Source organism: Salmo salar, chromosome ssa13 (assembly GCF_905237065.1).
Source record: "Salmo salar chromosome ssa13, Ssal_v3.1, whole genome shotgun sequence".
In the NCBI taxonomy this organism is placed as follows: Eukaryota; Metazoa; Chordata; class Actinopteri; order Salmoniformes; family Salmonidae; genus Salmo; species Salmo salar.
Window position 1 is genome coordinate 3293049 of NC_059454.1, and position 14587 is coordinate 3307635.

The window sequence follows — 14587 nt, forward strand, 5'->3', positions numbered from 1 at the left end:
TCTGGCCTATCAGCTTGGTAGCTTAGTTGCCGTATTTAATAAAATGACTTCGAGATTATTATCTTTTATGTTTTGGCTTCAGAAGCAGGTTCAGACTGAACATCACTCACTCAGTGTTGGATTCAGACTGAACATCAGTGAGTGTTGGGTTCAGACTGAACATCACTCACTCAGTGTTGGGTTCAGACTGAACATCACTCAGTGTTGGGTTCAGACTGAACATCACTCACTCAGTGTTGGGTTCAGACTGAACATCACTCACTCAGTGTTGGGTTCAGACTGAACATCACTCACTCAGTGTTGGATTCAGACTGAACATCACTCACTCAGTGTTGGGTTCAGGCTGAACATCACTCACTCAGTGTTGGATTCAGACTGAACATCACTCACTCAGTGTTGGATTCAGACTGAACATCACTCACTCAGTGTTGGATTCAGACTGAACATCACTCACTCAGTGTTGGGTTCAGACTGAACATCACTCACTCAGTGTTGGGTTCAGACTGAACATCATTCACTCAGTGTTGGGTTCAGACTGAACATCACTCACTCAGTGTTGGATTCAGACTGAACATCACTCAGTGTTGGGTTCAGACTGAACATCACCCAGTGTTGTGTTGGATGTTTTTTCCAGGTTTCAGCTGTGTATGTTCTGCAGGTTTTGGTTTGTTAGAAGTTTTTTGTTAATAGATCTTGGGAAAAAGAATCCACTCAGGTAATTTTGTCCAAAATCAAGGTTTTAGGTATAGAATTTTGATTTGGTTTGAAGGTTTTGATGTAAAGGGTAGTGTCCTGTATAAGACCTTGCGAGAGAAAAAATCCAAGTTTATCTACATTTATCCAAGTATAATGATATTTTTTGCGAAAGAACTCAGGAGCTCATGATCTCTCTCTCTGTATCTCAATTACATTTCAATGTAAGGGTTTTATTGGCATGGGAAACATGTTTACATTGCCAAAGCAAGTGAAATAGATAAACAATAAAAAATGTACTGTAAACATTACACTTACAAAAGTTCCAAAATAATAAAGACATGTCATATGTCTATTAAATACAGTGTTGTAATGATGTGCAAATAGTTAAAGTACAAAAGGGAAAATAAATATGGGTTGTATTTACAATGGTGTTTGTTCTTCACTGGTTGACCTTTTCTTGTGGCAACAGGTCACACATCTTGCTGCTGTGATGGAACACTGTAGTATTTCACCCAGTAGATATGGAAGTTTATCAAAATCGGGTTTGTTTTCTAAATCTTTGTGGATCTGTGTAATCTGAGGGAAATATGTGTCTCTAATATGGTCATACATTTGGCAGGAGGTTAGGAAGTGCAGCTCAGTTTCTACCTCATTGTGTGGGCAGTGTGCACATAGCCTGTCTTCTCTTGAGTGCCAGGTCTGCCTATGGCGGCCTCTCTCAATAGCAAGGCTACGCTCACTGAGTCTCTACATAGTCAAAGCTTTTCTTGGATTTGGGTCAGTCACAGTGGTCAGGTATTCTGCCACTGTGTACTCTCTGTTTAGGGCCAAATAGCATCCTAGTTTGCTATGTTTTTTGGTTGACACATTGGAAAGCATTTCTTTTTGTTTTCTCATGATTTGGTTGGGTCTCATTGTGTTGCTGTCCTGGGGCTCTGTGGGGTCTGTTTGTGTTTGTGAACAGAGCCCCAGGACCAGCTTGCTTAGGGGACTCTTCTCCAGGTTCATCTCTCTGTAGGTGATGGCGTTGTTATGGAAGGTTTGGGAATCGCTTCCTTTTAGGTGGTTGTAGTTTAGGTGGTTGTAATTTAACGTCTCTTTTCTGGATTTGGATAATTAGTGGGTATCAGCCTAATTCTGCTCTGTATGCATTATTTGGTGTTTTACGTTGTACCCAGAGGATATTTTTGCACAATTCTGCATGCAGAGTCTCAATTTGGTGTTTGTCCCATAAAGGGCAATGGATTCTATAACTGATTCAAGTATTTTTAGCCAGATCCTAATTGGTATGTCGACTTTTATTTTCCTTTTGATGGAATAGAAGGCCCTTCTTGCCTTGTCTCTCAGATGGTTCACAGCTTTGTGGAAGTTACCTTCTCTGGGAGTCTCTACAGTCTGTTCTCTGTGCTGCAGAACCCTCTTGATGACAGACAACTCCTTTACCATCTCCTCCTTTACCTGCACTAGCTCTCTCCTCATGGTGGCCTTTACCTCCTCCAGAGCTGTGGTAAGACTCTCTCCTCATGGTGGCCTTTACCTCATCAAGAGCTGTGGTAAGGCTCTCTCCTCATGGTGGCCTTTACCTCCTCCAGAGCTGTGGTAAGACTCTCTCCTCATGGTGGCCTTTACATCTCCTCCTTTGCCTGCACTAGCTCTCTCCTCATGGTGGCCTTTACCTCCTCAAGAGCTGTGGTAAGGCTCTCTCCTCATGGTTGCCTTTACCTCCTCAAGAGCTGTGGTAAGGCTCTCTCCTCATGGTGGCCTTTACCTCCTCAAGAGCTGTGGTAAGACTCTCTCCTCATGGTGGCCTTTACCTCCTCAAGAGCTGTGGTAAGGCTCTCTCCTCATGGTGGCCTTTACCTCCTCAAGAGCTGTGGTAAGACTCTCTCCTCATGGTGGCCTTTACCTCCTCAAGAGCTGTGGTAAGACTCTCTCCTCATGGTGGCCTTTACCTCCTCAAGAGCTGTGGTAAGGCTCTCTCCTCATGGTGGCCTTTACCTCCTCAAGAGCTGTGGTAAGGCTCTCTCCTCATGGTGGCCTTTACCTCCTCCAGAGCTCTGGTAAGGCTCTCTCCTCATGGTGGCCTTTACCTCCTCAAGAGCTGTGGTAAGGCTCTCTCCTCATGGTGGCCTTTACCTCCTCCAGAGCTGTGGTAAGACTCTCTCCTCATGGTGGCCTTTACATCTCCTCCTTTACCTGCACTAGCTCTCTCCTCATGGTGGCCTTTACCTCCTCCAGAGCTGTGGTAAGACTCTCTCCTCATGGTGGCCTTTACATCTCCTCCTTTACCTGCACTAGCTCTCTCCTCATGGTGGCCTTTACCTCCTCAAGAGCTGTGGTAAGGCTCTCTCCTCATGGTGGCCTTTACCTCCTCCAGAGCTGTGGTAAGACTCTCTCCTCATGGTGACCTTTACCTCCTCAAGAGCTGTGGTAAGACTCTCTCCTCATGGTGGCCTTTACCTCCTCAAGAGCTGTGGTAAGGCTCTCTCCTCATGGTGGCCTTTACCTCATCAAGAGCTGTGGTAAGGCTCTCTCCTCATGGTGGCCTTTACCTCCTCAAGAGCTGTGGTAAGGCTCTCTCCTCATGGTTGCCTTTACCTCCTCAAGAGCTGTGGTAAGGCTCTCTCCTCATGGTGGCCTTTACCTCCTCAAGAGCTGTGGTAAGACTCTCTCCTCATGGTGGCCTTTACCTCCTCAAGAGCTGTGGTAAGGCTCTCTCCTCATGGTGGCCTTTACCTCCTCAAGAGCTGTGGTAAGGCTCTCTCCTCATGGTGGCCTTTACCTCCTCAAGAGCTGTGGTAAGACTCTCTCCTCATGGTGGCCTTTACCTCCTCAAGAGCTGTGGTAAGGCTCTCTCCTCATGGTGGCCTTTACCTCCTCAAGAGCTGTGGTAAGACTCTCTCCTCATGGTGGCCTTTACCTCCTCAAGAGCTGTGGTTAGGCTCTCTCTCAGCTCCTGGACAGAGTTCTTCAGCTGGGTCCTGTACTGGTTGATCTGGTCCTGTAGAAGCTCTGTGTCTGGGCTGGTGGTGGTGTAGCTGGGGGGCTGCTCCTTCAGCTCAGTAACCCATACCTCTAACAGAGCCAGCCTGTCTCTCAGCAGTCTGGAGGTGGTGTAGCTGGAGGGCTGCTCCTTCAGCTCAGTAACCCATACCTCTAACAGAGCCAGCCTGTCTCTCAGCAGTCTGGAGGTGGTGTGGTCTTGGCTCTGGTGGTTGTAGGCAGGCAGGGGGAGGATAGCCCTGTTGTGTGGATCTGGGCCTGGGCTCCTGTTGTTAGAGTGCCTGAGGTGAGGGGAAGTCCTGTACAGAAGAGCTGAGTGCAGCCTCACTGCCCTGGGCCATGATAGTGTCCCGTTCCGGTACACGTTTACCGGCAGAAACCTGTTTTCCTGGTCCTTTTCCATGTCCTCAAAAATGTGGATTTGGAAACAGTTGGAGCTAGCCAGTAAACTAGCCTCCCTCAGTGGCCATGTGGCTCTGGTTACCACCAGGAAACAGTTGGAGCTAGCCAGTAAACTAGCCTCCCTCAGTGGCCATGTGGCTCTGGTTACCACCAGGAAACATTTGGAGCTAGCCAGTAAACTAGCCTCCCTCAGTGGCCATGTGGCTCTGGTTACCACCAGGAAACAGTTGGAGCTAGCCAGGAAACAAGCTTCCCTCAGTGGCCATGTGGCTCTGGTTACCACCAGGAAACAGTTGGAGCTAGCCAGTAAACTAGCCTCCCTCAGTGGCCATGTGGCTCTGGTTACCACCAGGAAACAGTTGGAGCTAGCCAGTAAACAAGCCTTCCCTCAGTGGCCATGTGGCTCTGGTTGCCACCAGGAAACAGTTGGAGCTAGCCAGTAAACTAGCCTCCCTCAGTGGCCATGTGGCTCTGGTTACCACCAGGAAACAGTTGGAGCTAGCCAGTAAACTAGCCTCCCTCAGTGGCCATGTGGCTCTGGTTACCACCAGGAAACAGTTGGAGCTAGCCAGTAAACTAGCCTCCCTCAGTGGCCATGTGGCTCTGGTTGCCACCAGGAAACAGTTGGAGCTAGCCAGTAAACTAGCCTCCCTCAGTGGCCATGTGGCTCTGGTTACCACCAGGAAACAGTTGGAGCTAGCCAGTAAACTAGCCTCCCTCAGTGGCCATGTGGCTCTGGTTACCACCAGGAAACAGTTGGAGCTAGCCAGTAAACTAGCTGATAATTTTACATTTGGCTAGCTAGCACGGTTAAGATTGACAGTATGAGTTAAAAGACTAATCGTTTTCTCCTGTGTACAATTGAATTACCTATATTTTTTGCTAATTTAATCTTGTTAATCTCACTCTTAACAACCAGAAAGTTATAACAAGTCAGGATGTTCGTCTGCATGACTGCGTCTCTCTCTCTCTCTCAGGGAGAGATGAAGATGGCGGTGTGTATAGAAGATGATTGTAACAGTGATCTGCCTCCAGCCTCTCTGCTGTTCAGAGCAGCCAGACAGTACAGCTATGGAGTCCTCTTCAGCCTAGCCGAAACACACCGACGCCTCGAGAGACTCGCCATGCGCAACAGAGGACCCCTAGACGGTGAGGGAAGGAGGGAGGGAAAGAGTTGGGCTAGTGAAAGATGAATGATTTTTAATTCCAATTGAAGCATTACGTTTTTAATTGTCTTCTTTGTCTAGCCTGGTCACCTGTCTGCTCTGTCTAGCCCGGTCACCTGTCTGCTCTGTCTAGCCCGGTTACCTGTCTGCTCTGTCTAGCCCGGTCACCTGTCTGCTCTGTCTAGCCCGGTCACCTGTCTGCTCTGTCTAGCCCGGTCACCTGTCTGCTCTGTCTAGCCCGGTCACCTGTCTGCTCTGTCTAGCCCGGTCACCTGTCTGCTCTGTCTAGCCCGGTCACCTGTCTGCTCTGTCTAGCCCGGTCACCTGTCTGCTCTGTCTAGCCCGGTCACCTGTCTGCTCTGTCTAGCCCGGTCACCTGTCTGCTCTGTCTAGCCCGGTCACCTGTCTGCTCTGTCTAGCCCGGTCACATGTCTGCTCTGTCTAGCCCGGTCACCTGTCTAGCCTGGTCACCTGTCTGCTCTGTCTAGCCCGGTCAGCTGTCTGCTCTGTCTAGCCCGGTCACCTGTCTGCTCTGTCTAGCCTGGTCACCTGTCTAGCCCGGTCAGCTGTCTGCTCTGTCTAGCCCGGTCACCTGTCTGCTCTGTCTAGCCCGGTCACTTGTCTGCTCTGTCTAGCCCGGTCACTTGTCTGCTCTGTCTAGCCCGGTCACCTGTCTGCTCTTTTTAGCCTGGTCACCTGTCTAGCCCGGTCAGCTGTCTACTCTGGTCACCTGTCTGCTCTGTCTAGCCTGGTCACCTGTCTGCTCTGTCTAGCCCGGTCACCTGTCTGCTCTTTTTAGCCTGGTCACCTGTCTAGCCCAGTCACCTGTCTGCTCTGTCTAGCCCGGTCACCTGTCTGCTCTGTCTAGCCCGGTCACCTGTCTGCTCTGTCTAGCCCGGTCACTTGTCTGCTCTGTCTAGCCCGGTCACTTGTCTGCTCTGTCTAGCCTGGTCACCTGTCTGCTCTGTCTAGCCTGGTCACCTGTCTAGCCCGGTCACCTGTCTGCTCTGTCTAGCCCGGTCACCTGTCTGCTCTGTCTAGCCTGGTCACCTGTCTAGCCCGGTCACCTGTCTGCTCTGTCTAGCCTGGTCACCTGTCTAGCCCGGACACCTGTCTGCTCTGTCTAGCCCGGTCACCTGTCTGCTCTGTCTAGCCCAGTCACCTGTCTGCTCTGTCTAGCCCGGTTACCTGTCTGCTCTGTCTAGCCCGGTCACCTGTCTGCTCTGTCTAGCCCGGTCACCTGTCTGCTCTGTCTAGCCCGGTCACCTGTCTGCTCTGTCTAGCCCGGTCACCTGTCTGCTCTGTCTAGCCCGGTCACCTGTCTGCTCTGTCTAGCCCGGTCACCTGTCTGCTCTGTCTAGCCCGGTCACCTGTCTGCTCTGTCTAGCCCGGTCACCTGTCTTGCCTGGTCACCTGTCTTGCCTGGTCACCTGTCTGCTCTGTCTAGCCCGGTCAGCTGTCTGCTCTGTCTAGCCCGGTCAGCTGTCTGCTCTGTCTAGCCCGGTCAGCTGTCTGCTCTGTCTAGCCCGGTCAGCTGTCTGCTCTGTCTAGCCCGGTCAGCTGTCTGCTCTGTCTAGCCCGGTCACCTGTCTGCTCTGTCTAGCCCGGTCACCTGTCTGCTCTTTTTAGCCTGGTCACCTGTCTAGCCCGGTCAACTGTCTACTCTGGTCACCTGTCTGCTCTGTCTAGCCTGGTCACCTGTCTGCTCTGTCTAGCCCGGTCACCTGTCTGCTCTTTTTAGCCTGGTCACCTGTCTAGCCCGGTCACCTGTCTGCTCTGTCTAGCCCGGTCACCTGTCTGCTCTGTCTAGCCCGGTCACCTGTCTGCTCTGTCTAGCCCGGTCACCTGTCTGCTCTGTCTAGCCCGGTCACTTGTCTGCTCTGTCTAGCCCGGTCACCTGTCTGCTCTGTCTAGCCCGGTCACCGGTCTGCTCTGTCTAGCCCGGTCACCTGTCTGCTCTGTCTAGCCCGGTCACCTGTCTGCTCTGTCTAGCCCGGTCACCTGTCTGCTCTGTCTAGCCCGGTCACCTGTCTGCTCTGTCTAGCCCGGTCACCTGTCTGCTCTGTCTAGCCCGGTCACCTGTCTGCTCTGTCTAGCCCGGTCACCTGTCTGCTCTGTCTAGCCCGGTCACCTGTTGCTCGTCTAGCCCGGTCACCTGTCTGCTCTGTCTAGCCCGGTCACCTGTCTGCTCTGTCTAGCCCGGTCACCTGTCTGCTCTGTCTAGCCCGGTCACCTGTCTAGCCCGGTCACCTGTCTGCTCTGTCTAGCCCGGTCACCTGTCTGCTCTGTCTAGCCCGGTCACCTGTCTGCTCTGTCTAGCCCGGTCACCTGTCTAGCCTGGTCACCTGTCTGCTCTGTCTAGCCCGGTCACCTGTCTGCTCTGTCTAGCCTGGTCACCTGTCTAGCCCGGTCACCTGTCTGCTCTGTCTAGCCCGGTCACCTGTCTGCTCTGTCTAGCCCGGTCACATGTCTGCTCTGTCTAGCCCGGTCACCTGTCTGCTCTGTCTAGCCCGGTCACCTGTCTGCTCTGTCTAGCCCGGTCACCTGTCTGCTCTGTCTAGCCCGGTCACCTGTCTGCTCTGTCTAGCCCGGTCACCTGTCTGCTCTGTCTAGCCCGGTCACCTGTCTGCTCTGTCTAGCCCGGTCACCTGTCTGCTCTGTCTAGCCCGGTCACCTGTCTGCTCTGTCTAGCCCGGTCACCTGTCTGCTCTGTCTAGCCCGGTCACCTGTCTGCTCTGTCTAGCCCGGTCACCTGTCTGCTCTGTCTAGCCCGGTCAGCTGTCTGCTCTGTCTAGCCCGGTCACCTGTCTGCTCTGTCTAGCCCGGTCAGCTGTCTGCTCTGTCTAGCCCGGTCAGCTATCTGCTCTGTCTAGCCCGGTCACCTGTCTGCTCTGTCTAGCCCGGTCACCTGTCTAGCCCGGTCACCTGTCTGCTCTGTCTAGCCCGGTCACCTGTCTGCTCTGTCTAGCCCGGTCACCTGTCTGCTCTGTCTAGCCCGGTCACCTGTCTGCTCTGTCTAGCCTGGTCACCTGTCTGCTCTGTCTAGCCTGGTCACCTGTCTAGCCTGGTCACCTGTCTGCTCTGTCTAGCCCGTCCACCTGTCTGCTCTGTCTAGCCCGGTCACCTGTCTGCTCTGTCTAGCCTGGTCACCTGTCTGCTCTGTCTAGCCCGGTCACCTGTCTGCTCTGTCTAGCCCGGTCAGCTGTCTGCTCTGTCTAGCCCGGTCACCTGTCTGCTCTGTCTAGCCCGGTCAGCTGTCTGCTCTGTCTAGCCCGGTCAGCTGTCTGCTCTGTCTAGCCCGGTCACCTGTCTGCTCTGTCTAGCCCGGTCACCTGTCTAGCCCGGTCACCTGTCTGCTCTGTCTAGCCCGGTCACCTGTCTGCTCTGTCTAGCCCGGTCACCTGTCTGCTCTGTCTAGCCCGGTCACCTGTCTGCTCTGTCTAGCCTGGTCACCTGTCTGCTCTGTCTAGCCTGGTCACCTGTCTAGCCTGGTCACCTGTCTGCTCTGTCTAGCCCGGCCACCTGTCTGCTCTGTCTAGCCCGGTCACCTGTCTGCTCTGTCTAGCCCGGTCATCTGTCTGCTCTGTCTAGCCTGGTCACCTGTCTAGCCTGGTCACCTGTCTGCTCTGTCTAGCCCGGTCATCTGTCCGCTCTGTCTAGCCTGGTCACCTGTCTAGCCCGGTCACCTGTCTGCTCTGTCTAGCCCGGTCACCTGTCTGCTCTGTCTAGCCCGGTCACGTGTCTGCTCTGTCTAGCCCGGTCACCTGTCTAGCCCGGTCAGCTGTCTGCTCTGTCTAGCCCGGTCAGCTGTCTGCTCTGTCTAGCCCGGTCAGCTGTCTGCTCTGTCTAGCCCGGTCAGCTGTCTGCTCTGTCTAGCCCGGTCACCTGTCTGCTCTTTTTAGCCTGGTCACTTGTCTAGCCCGGTCAGCTGTCTGCTCTGTCTAGCCCGGTCACCTGTCTGCTCTGTCTTGCCCGGTCACCTGTCTGCTCTTTTTAGCCTGGTCACCTGTCTAGCCCGGTCAACTGTCTACTCTGGTCACCTGTCTGCTCTGTCTAGCCTGGTCACCTGTCTGCTCTGTCTAGCCCGGTCACCTGTCTGCTCTTTTTAGCCTGGTCACCTGTCTAGCCCGGTCACCTGTCTGCTCTGTCTAGCCCGGTCACCTGTCTGCTCTGTCTAGCCCGGTCACCTGTCTGCTCTGTCTAGCCCGGTCACCTGTCTGCTCTGTCTAGCCCGGTCACTTGTCTGCTCTGTCTAGCCCGGTCACCTGTCTGCTCTGTCTAGCCCGGTCACCTGTCTGCTCTGTCTAGCCCGGTCACCTGTCTGCTCTGTCTAGCCCGGTCACCTGTCTGCTCTGTCTAGCCCGGTCACCTGTCTGCTCTGTCTAGCCCGGTCACCTGTCTGCTCTGTCTAGCCCGGTCACCTGTCTAGCCCGGTCACCTGTCTGCTCTGTCTAGCCCGGTCACCTGTCTGCTCTGTCTAGCCCGGTCACCTGTCTGCTCTGTCTAGCCCGGTCACCTGTCTGCTCTGTCTAGCCCGGTCACCTGTCTGCTCTGTCTAGCCCGGTCACCTGTCTGCTCTGTCTAGCCCGGTCACCTGTCTGCTCTGTCTAGCCCGGTCACCTGTCTAGCCCGGTCACCTGTCTAGCCCGGTCACCTGTCTGCTCTGTCTAGCCCGGTCACCTGTCTGCTCTGTCTAGCCTGGTCACCTGTCTAGCCTGGTCACCTGTCTGCTCTGTCTAGCCCGGTCACCTGTCTGCTCTGTCTAGCCTGGTCACCTGTCTAGCCCGGTCACCTGTCTGCTCTGTCTAGCCCGGTCACCTGTCTGCTCTGTCTAGCCCGGTCACCTGTCTGCTCTGTCTAGCCCGGTCACCTGTCTGCTCTGTCTAGCCCGGTCACCTGTCTGCTCTGTCTAGCCCGGTCACCTGTCTGCTCTGTCTAGCCCGGTCACCTGTCTGCTCTGTCTAGCCCGGTCACCTGTCTGCTCTGTCTAGCCCGGTCACCTGTCTGCTCTGTCTAGCCCGGTCACATGTCTGCTCTGTCTAGCCCGGTCACCTGTCTAGCCCGGTCACCTGTCTGCTCTGTCTAGCCCGGTCAGCTGTCTGCTCTGTCTAGCCCGGTCACCTGTCTAGCCCGGTCACCTGTCTGCTTTGTTTAGCCCGGTCAGCTGTCTGCTCTGTCTAGCCCGGTCACCTGTCTGCTCTGTCTAGCCCGGTCACCTGTCTGCTCTGTCTAGCCTGGTCACCTGTCTAGCCCGGTCACCTGTCTGCTCTGTCTAGCCCGGTCACCTGTCTGCTCTGTCTAGCCCGGTCACCTGTCTGCTCTGTCTAGCCCGGTCACCTGTCTGCTCTGTCTAGCCCGGTCACCTGTCTGCTCTGTCTAGCCCGGTCACCTGTCTGCTCTGTCTAGCCCGGTCACCTGTCTGCTCTGTCTAGCCCGGTCACCTGTCTGCTCTGTCTAGCCCGGTCACCTGTCTGCTCTGTCTAGCCCGGTCACCTGTCTGCTCTGTCTAGCCCGGTCACCTGTCTAGCCCGGTCACCTGTCTGCTCTGTCTAGCCCGGTCACCTGTCTGCTCTGTCTAGCCTGGTCACCTGTCTAGCCCGGTCACCTGTCTGCTCTGTCTAGCCCGGTCACCTGTCTGCTCTGTCTAGCCTGGTCACCTGTCTAGCCTGGTCACCTGTCTGCTCTGTCTAGCCCGGTCACCTGTCTGCTCTGTCTAGCCCGGTCACCTGTCTAGCCCGGTCACCTGTCTGCTCTGTCTAGCCCGGTCACCTGTCTGCTCTGTCTAGCCCGGTCACCTGTCTGCTCTGTCTAGCCCGGTCACCTGTCTGCTCTGTCTAGCCCGGTCACCTGTCTAGCCCGGTCACCTGTCTGCTCTGTCTAGCCCGGTCACCTGTCTGCTCTGTCTAGCCTGGTCACCTGTCTAGCCTGGTCACCTGTCTGCTCTGTCTAGCCCGGTCACCTGTCTGCTCTGTCTAGCCTGGTCACCTGTCTAGCCCGGTCACCTGTCTGCTCTGTCTAGCCCGGTCACCTGTCTGCTCTGTCTAGCCCGGTCACCTGTCTGCTCTGTCTAGCCCGGTCACCTGTCTGCTCTGTCTAGCCCGGTCACCTGTCTGCTCTGTCTAGCCCGGTCACCTGTCTGCTCTGTCTAGCCCGGTCACCTGTCTGCTCTGTCTAGCCCGGTCACATGTCTGCTCTGTCTAGCCCGGTCACCTGTCTAGCCTGGTCACCTGTCTGCTCTGTCTAGCCCGGTCAGCTGTCTGCTCTGTCTAGCCCGGTCAGCTGTCTGCTCTGTCTAGCCCGGTCAGCTGTCTGCTCTGTCTAGCCCGGTCAGCTGTCTGCTCTGTCTAGCCCGGTCACCTGTCTGCTCTGTCTAGCCCGGTCACCTGTCTGCTCTGTCTAGCCTGGTCACTTGTCTAGCCCGGTCACCTGTCTGCTCTGTCTAGCCCGGTCACCTGTCTGCTCTGTCTAGCCCGGTCACCTGTCTGCTCTGTCTAGCCCGGTCACCTGTCTGCTCTGTCTAGCCCGGTCACCTGTCTGCTCTGTCTAGCCCGGTCACCTGTCTGCTCTGTCTAGCCCGGTCACCTGTCTGCTCTGTCTAGCCCGGTCACCTGTCTAGCCTGGTCACCTGTCTGCTCTGTCTAGCCCGGTCACCTGTCTGCTCTGTCTAGCCCGGTCACCTGTCTAGCCCGGTCACCTGTCTGCTCTGTCTAGCCCGGTCACCTGTCTGCTCTGTCTAGCCCGGTCACCTGTCTGCTCTGTCTAGCCCGGTCACCTGTCTGCTCTGTCTAGCCCGGTCACATGTCTGCTCTGTCTAGCCCGGTCACCTGTCTAGCCTGGTCACCTGTCTGCTCTGTCTAGCCCGGTCAGCTGTCTGCTCTGTCTAGCCCGGTCAGCTGTCTGCTCTGTCTAGCCCGGTCAGCTGTCTGCTCTGTCTAGCCCGGTCACCTATCTGCTCTGTCTAGCCCGGTCACCTGTCTGCTCTGTCTAGCCCGGTCACCTGTCTGCTCTGTCTAGCCCGGTCACCTGTCTGCTCTGTCTAGCCCGGTCACCTGTCTGCTCTGTCTAGCCCGGTCACCTGTCTGCTCTGTCTAGCCCGGTCACCTGTCTGCTCTGTCTAGCCCGGTCACCTGTCTGCTCTGTCTAGCCCGGTCACATGTCTGCTCTGTCTAGCCCGGTCACCTGTCTAGCCTGGTCACCTGTCTGCTCTGTCTAGCCCGGTCAGCTGTCTGCTCTGTCTAGCCCGGTCAGCTGTCTGCTCTGTCTAGCCCGGTCAGCTGTCTGCTCTGTCTAGCCCGGTCACCTATCTGCTCTGTCTAGCCCGGTCACCTGTCTGCTCTGTCTAGCCCGGTCACCTGTCTGCTCTGTCTAGCCCGGTCACCTGTCTGCTCTGTCTAGCCCGGTCACCTGTCTGCTCTGTCTAGCCCGGTCACCTGTCTGCTCTGTCTAGCCCGGTCACCTGTCTGCTCTGTCTAGCCCGGTCACCTGTCTGCTTTGCTGCACAGCTCATTTGTTTATCTTGTTGGTTAGGTTGTTATTGTAAAAGAGGAGAATGTGTTCTTCTCATTGTGTCTCTCTCTCCCTGGTTGTTTGTCTTGTGTCTCTCTCTCTCTCGCTGGTTGTTTGTCTTGTGTCTATCTCTCTCTCCCTGGTTGTTTGTCTTGTGTCTATCTCTCTCTCCCTGGTTGTTTGTCTTGTGTCTCTCTCTCTCTCCCTGGTTGTTTGTCTTGTGTGTATCTCTCTCTCCCTGGTTGTTTGTCTTGTATCTCTCTCTCCCTGGTTGTTTGTCTTGTGTCTCTCCCTCTCCCTGGTTGTTTGTCTTGTGTCTATCTCTCTCTCCCTGGTTGTTTGTCTTGTCTATCTCTCTCTCCCTGGTTGTTTGTCTTGTGTCTCTCTCTCCCTGGTTGTTTCTCTTGTATCTCCCTGGTTGTTTGTCTTGTCTATCGCTCTCTCCCTGGTTGTTTGTCTTGTGTCTCTCTCTCCCTGGTTGTTTCTCTTGTATCTCCCTGGTTGTTTGTCTTGTCTATCTCTCTCTCCCTGGTTGTTTGTCTTGTGTCTCTCTCTCCCTGGTTGTTTCTCTTGTATCTCCCTGGTTGTTTGTCTTGTCTATCTATCTCTCCCTGGTTGTTTGTCTTGTGTCTATCTCTCTCTCCCTGGTTGTTTGTCTTATGTCTCTCTCTCTCTCTCCCTGGTTGTTTGTCTTGTGTCTATCTCTCTCTCCCTGGTTGTTTGTCTTGTCTCTATCTCTCTCTCCCTGGTTGTTTGTCTTGTCTCTATCTCTCTCTCCCTGGTTGTTTGTCTTCTGTCTATCTCTCTCTCCCTGGTTGTTTGTCTTGTATCTCTCTCTCCCTGGTTGTTTGTCTTGTGTCTCTCTCTCTCTCCCTGGTTGTTTGTCTTGTGTCTCTCTCTCTCTCCCTGGTTGTTTGTCTTGTGTCTCTCTCTCCCTGGTTGTTTCTCTTGTATCTCCCTGGTTGTTTGTCTTGTATCTCTCTCTCCCTGGTTGTTTGTCTTGTGTCTATCTCTCTCTCCCTTGTTGTTTGTCTTGTGTCTATCTCTCTCTCCCTGGTTGTTTGTCTTGTGTCTGTCTCTCTCTCCCTGGTTGTTTGTCTTGTGTCTCTCTCTCTCTCCCTGGTTGTTTGTCTTGTCTCTATCTCTCTCTCCCTGGTTGTTTGTCTTGTCTCTATCTCTCTCTCCCTGGTTGTTTGTCTTGTCTCTATCTCTCTCTCCCTGGTTGTTTGTCTTGTGTGTCTCTCTCTCTCCCTGGTTGTTTGTCTTGTGTCTCTCTCTCTCTCCCTGGTTGTTTGTCTTGTGTCTATCTCTCACTCCCTGGTTGTTTGTCTTGTATCTCTCTCTACCTGGTTGTTTGTCTTGTGTCTCTCTCTCTCTCCCTGGTTGTTTGTCTTGTGTCTCTCTCTCTCTCCCTGGTTGTTTGTCTTGTGTCTCTCTCTCTCTCCCTGGTTGTTTGTCTTGTATCTCTCTCTCCCTGGTTGTTTGTCTTGTATCTCTCTCTCCCTGGTTGTTTGTCTTGTGTCTCTCTCTCTCTCTCCCTGGTTGTTTGTCTTGTATCTCCCTGGTTGTTTGTCTTGTGTCTATCTCTCTCTCCCTGGTTGTTTGTCTTGTGTCTCTCTCTCTCTCCCTGGTTGTTTGTCTTGTATCTCTCTCTCCCTGGTTGTTTGTCTTGTATCTCTCTCTCCCTGGTTGTTTGTCTTGTATCTCTCTCTCCCTGGTTGTTTGTCTTGTGTCTCTCTCTCCCTCCCTGGTTGTTTGTCTTGTGTCTCTCTCTCTCTCCCTGGTTGTTTGTCTTGTGTCTCTCTCTCTCTCCC

At 54.1% G+C, this 14587-nt stretch overlaps 1 protein-coding gene across 2 annotated transcripts in view; it reads left to right on the forward strand.

Moving 5' to 3' along the window:
- Positions 1–14587, forward strand: part of LOC106566332 (constitutive coactivator of PPAR-gamma-like protein 2) — a 276908-nt gene that overhangs the window by 230565 nt on the left and 31756 nt on the right. For both annotated transcript variants that reach the window (XM_045692805.1, XM_045692806.1), the window contains exon 9: positions 5079–5250. In XM_045692805.1, coding sequence (XP_045548761.1) covers positions 5079–5250 — 172 coding nt within the window. The remainder of the gene's footprint in view (positions 1–5078; positions 5251–14587) is intronic.